Source organism: Sesamum indicum, linkage group LG8 (assembly GCF_000512975.1).
Source record: "Sesamum indicum cultivar Zhongzhi No. 13 linkage group LG8, S_indicum_v1.0, whole genome shotgun sequence".
NCBI lineage: Eukaryota > Viridiplantae > Streptophyta > Magnoliopsida > Lamiales > Pedaliaceae > Sesamum > Sesamum indicum.
In genome coordinates, this window is record NC_026152.1 from 8,222,005 (window position 1) to 8,227,167 (window position 5,163).

The 5,163-nt window shown below is 37.6% G+C and overlaps 1 protein-coding gene across 1 annotated transcript in view; it reads left to right on the forward strand.

The window, feature by feature from the left end:
• LOC105167922 (RNA polymerase II C-terminal domain phosphatase-like 1) overlaps window positions 1–4,732 on the forward strand; it is a gene marked incomplete in the record, with an annotated part of 9,140 nt that extends 4,408 nt beyond the window's left edge. The window contains 10 exon segments of the mRNA XM_011087802.2: window positions 1–74; window positions 185–248; window positions 922–1,052; window positions 1,134–1,187; window positions 1,425–1,521; window positions 2,514–2,734; window positions 2,834–2,920; window positions 3,620–3,685; window positions 3,825–3,898; window positions 4,132–4,732. Of these exon segments, the coding sequence (XP_011086104.1) occupies window positions 1–74; window positions 185–248; window positions 922–1,052; window positions 1,134–1,187; window positions 1,425–1,521; window positions 2,514–2,734; window positions 2,834–2,920; window positions 3,620–3,685; window positions 3,825–3,898; window positions 4,132–4,240 (977 nt within the window).

Below are 5,163 nucleotides of genomic sequence, written 5' to 3' on the forward strand. Positions count from 1 at the left end.
CACCCTTTCTTCACAAAGTGGATACTTCCGTCTCACCTGGCAGAGTTATTGAATCACAGAGGTTGCCGAAGGAGGTAACGCCTATCTCGTTTGTGCTGGTCTTGGATTTTAGTTGATGCAGAAGTCGAAATGGCTTTCATGGTTAACAAGTGTACTAATGTGATTTAACATTATATATATGCAGGAAATTCCAAGAGAAAAACTGTTAAGATTAAGTCAACCACTGCCTGATTCTCATTCTTTCTCTAGTAAGTCAAGTTCATCAGAAAGAAAGCTATACCAGATAAGTCAGATTTAGTCTTACATGTACATTAGAATCTCCAAAAAACCTGTCATTTGCTAAAATGCTTTTGACTTTGGAGTGGTCACTTGTCAGCATGTGGTAAATTCTTAAAATGCAAAATGTCACCACCCTTCCTATTGCAGTGCGCTTCCTTATTATTATACCAATATGAGTACTGTGATATCTGTTTATTTAACATGATTCTTTGTTAGACCCTGAAATAACTACATGTCCAATCTCATCAAAGATACCTCCTTCATCTCCTCATCTGAATGTCAAACTTATTACTAGTGAGCTTTCTATATGATTATATCCATATAGGGCTCTACGATATGTGTATTAATAAGGATTCTTGTTGGAATCCCTACTTATTACACGTATAATATCATTAAAGATCCATCATTATATGCCTTCTTGGAAAATTGAGAAAGCTGTGATAGAAAATCACTGGATGCTCTCTGTGCTGCTCATGTCTTTTTCTACATGATACTTATCTCTATTGAAATATGATTATATCTTCTCTGATAATATATGATGTCTGCTTCAATTGCTTTTAGTTTATTCTTTCTTAAAAATTACAGTTCATTACCAAGCATTGAACTGAAGTAGTGGTAATAAGCTGTGTTCCTATTTTCAAGGTGAGGATAGTGCTATGGCTCAGCTACCTTCAGCAAACGAGGATCTTGATCTTGAAGCTGGACAAATTGATCCATACGGTGAAAATTCTACTGAAGCTTTACAGGATATTGCTTTCAAATGTGGAACAAAGGTGTGAAAATCAATTGATTTCTTTTGCTTTAGTTTTCTGGTCTCAACTTCGTCCTCAGATGGTTGCATCAAATACCTATAGGTTGAGTTCAAGCAAGCCCTAGTATCAAGCACAGAACTTCAGTTCTCCGTAAAGGTGGGTTCAGACTCAGTTTTGTTAGTTGTCATATTTGCTAATGAAGATATCAGTTGAGAACTAAATGGTTCCTGTTATCACCTTCTCTCCTAAATTTCTAACCCCTCCATTTGTGTATGTGCATGCACGCATGTCTGTCTTCCCTCTATATCCCTATTGTCTGTTTATCTCTTTCCTTCTTTCAAAAAATATGGTCTCTAATTCCATCAAGATTGTATTATCTGTGGTCTTCTGCAGGTTTTGTTCGCAGGAGAGAGAATTGGTGAAGGAATTGGTAGAACAAGAAGGGAAGCACAGCGGCATGCTACTGAAGGATCTCTTTTATATTTGGCTGGTAACATACAAATGCTTGCTTTTTTCCTAATACTGAAATGAATGGTCCCTGGTATTCTTTTTGATGTGGAAGTCTACTTAATGTATATATGTGATCTGCCTTTCTCATCATTAATATGTTTTTGTTCACGGCAGTTGTGAACTCTTGGGAGAATCGATGACTGCATCTTTGGTGCAGTGCACTAATGATGAATTCATTGCCTTCTGTTTTATTACTTGCCTCCAAAAGAAAACAAGTGAAAAGAGGGAAAGGTGGAGCTTGGGGTTGGGGTAGAATTAGTTCTTGTTTTCCTTTGTATATGGAGAAATTACTGATGGAAAATTAGCTTTAAAAGTTGATTTTGATTAGACTTTGACTAACTATAAGTGGGTCATTTGAATGATTCTTTGGCTTAATGCAATCTATTCCTGGGGAGATGTGTACAGTATATTTGATCTCCCAAAATCAATTTCACAGGAATGAGAAGTTAAAGCCAGAGAGTCGCTTGAAATATGTAATTGTTGATCTGGAAATTGGCAGAAGTTGACAGCCATCGATCCTATATCGGAATTTGGAATATGGTCCAATATAGATACATGGGTTTGCACCTCATGGGGCAGCACTAGTTTAAGGAAGAGAAAGAACCTGAAAATCTTTGTATGTGAGAAGCCAAAATTCACATGCTCGGACTACAAGCTTAGCTCGAGCTTGGAATTGGATGCCCGAAGAGTGTATATATAGTTTTATATAGAATAGATAGAGAATGATTTATTGAATCTTTCTTTGTTATGTTATTGTAGTTCTCTGGCATATATTAGAAAAAGTTAAGGATTGTTTCCTTAAATAACTGAATTTTTTTTTGACATGAAATTTTAACATTATAAGGATTTTAATAGTATTTACGCATTAGTATTTTTTTATTTGTTTATATTGTTATTAAATATTAAGTCCTTTTTTTTTAACAATTAAGCATAATTATTAAATTATGACCGTTGTAAATTGTTTCTTCTCAGATAAATATTTGTCTCAGCTTAAACCTGATTCCAGCAATATGCCTGAAGATGGGAGTAGGGTGGGTAAACTGAAAGACAATGGTTTCATTGGTGATGTCAACTCTGTTGGACATCAGTCAGTGCCTAGGGCACAAACAGCAGTGGCGCCACCAAGGATTCTGGACCTTAGTACTGAAGCTTCCAAGAGATCAATGAGTTCAATCTCTGCGCTTAAAGAATTAGTAAATATCAGAACTGAAATGCACACTTCTCCATGGGATTACATTGATTCTGAGTGTTTTTGCTGTTAGCATGCAATTGATTAGTTCTCAATTCTTCAGTGCAATATGGAGGGGCTTGGTGTTGCATTTCAAACTCGACCCCAGTTTTCCAGTAATCGGGGCCAGAAAACCGAAGTGTATGCTGAGGTCAGACATTTTGCTGGCTTTTTTGGTTAAGGTTTACATGCAAAAATGCCGTCCTGTTATTGTTAAACTGTGTGTACTTCACTTTTTCTGATGATTAGCTGTTGAATACTAAAAAACGTCCAATATCTCTCCACCTTCCAATATCAAGCATGTGGAAATATTTTCATTTGGATGAAATGGCTGGTTTAGAAACCATTTTCTCGTAGGCTGCCTGAAAGCTTATATTCATATATTGAAGGATCTTAATCAGATAGTTTTGAGTTCTGTTGAACAGTTAGGTTCTGGAGCATGCTTTTGAAGTGGTTTCAGATGTAGCTCAGTTATTTCTTTAAGTCATGAAGATTACGAGGTGTCTTAGTTGAGTCTCATTTCCCGACTTGCTGGATGTTTTGACTGCTATAAGCGTACCAGAAATACACTCTAGGGGCATCACTTTTTAGCAAAACTCTCTTGTGTTTTTTAGCTTTGGGCTTCTAACTTCTATGGTTGAACCATAAAGATGTGTTCATTATGGGAACCAGGAAAATGAGGCTGCTCTCATGGTGTGCATCTCAGTCTCACATCCATCTTTTGTTTATTTTTTGATGTGAAATTGGATCTTAAATCTTCCTTTACCCAGAAAAGGAAAATGGAAAAGGACATGGAAAAGAGTATGGTGATTCTTCTTTGGCTGACTACTCTTCTCTTTTGTCATTTTAGGTTGAAATTGATGGGCAAGTATTGGGCAAGGGAATTGGGTTAACATGGGATGAAGCAAAATCGCAGGTACTCTGTTTTCCTCCAAAATAATCTTTTCTTCCCCTTACTTCCCTTAGAATTATTTCCCACATGGAACTTATGTGTTTATGATTGTGTCGCATGATTCTTTTTGCCCCTTTCTTTTCTGAAAACCATTTTGTTTCAGGCTGCTGAAAAGGCTCTTGGTGCCTTGAAATCCATGCTTGGTCAGTTTCCTTACAAACGTCCGGGTTCTCCAAGGTGAGTGGTTTTTGGGATCGACCTTTTTGGGTGTGATCTGAGAACTATAGGAGCCATTTAGGTCTATTTTCTTATATTGAATCCTGTTCAATAGTTGTCTTTGCTGGACAATCTAAAACAATCATTTAGGATCATGCGCCTCTTACCACTGAAGCATGTACAACCTGCATCTGCTTTCTAGTTGTAGGTTTACACTATGTATCCTATATGGTATGCTGATACTCGTGGCTCAGATCTATGCAGGATATGCCCATTAAAAGGTTAAAACCTGAATTTTCTCGAGCTTTGCAGCGAATGCAATCCTCACCACGGCACCCTAAGAATGCAGCTCCTTGTCCATGAAACTTCTTCATCCATTGATCTGCTTCTTGTATAGCATGCTCAAGTAAATCTACAAATCGTTGTGGCTGTGGTCCAAGTGCTCTTGATGGACTCTGGATTTGCCTCTTGTGTTCTGGTAGCTCACAGAAGCAGAACAAGGAACAAGATAAAATGAAACAGAACAAGAAAGGCCCTAACAAATTTATTAGGATGCTGCCTGCAAGAAACAAGTTTTCTGAGAGTCATTTGGGTGAATATATGCCTAAGGCATCACGCAGCTACTAGGGTATTAGGGATAGCACTGTGCATCAGTTTACAGCACCAATCAGTTGTCAGCACCGGGCTTCTCATACAAAGATATGCTAACTTGACTGGCATCCCCATCTTTGTTTCCTCTGTTAAATAAATCACTTAATTGGATGAAGATGAAATTTTGTTGCACACCTGTAAAGTACTGTCTGATGAATGTGGGCAGTAATACGTATTGTATATAAACCCTATTGTCTACTGTCAGCTTGTTTCTGGAGTACATGCGAGGCTGTAGTAATATAGTAATAAGTCCCCGGAAAATATTACTTAAGCGAGTATGTGAAAGAGGACCATCGGCCATGCCTAAGCAGAGGAAGTTAATGTGGACGTGAACTGGCACTGGTAGTGCTTATTGCTGCCGAGTGCCAGCCATCTCAACTGTTATCTTAAATCAATCCTCCACGTTCCAGGCAGATGCATTTTGCATAAATATACATGTAATATTACGTACATGTCAAAATCTTTCGGAACAGACCGTAATAATTCTGAATGTAAATAAGATAAAGAAGATCGTACGAATTTGGGTGATGTTCTCCCCCTTTTAATTGATCTAACTCCATTTGGTTTTAGCAGGAAGTGTAGTTTCTCGTTTTTTCTCCGTGTGACGTAAAATAAGTGTAATTCCTTCTCAAGAT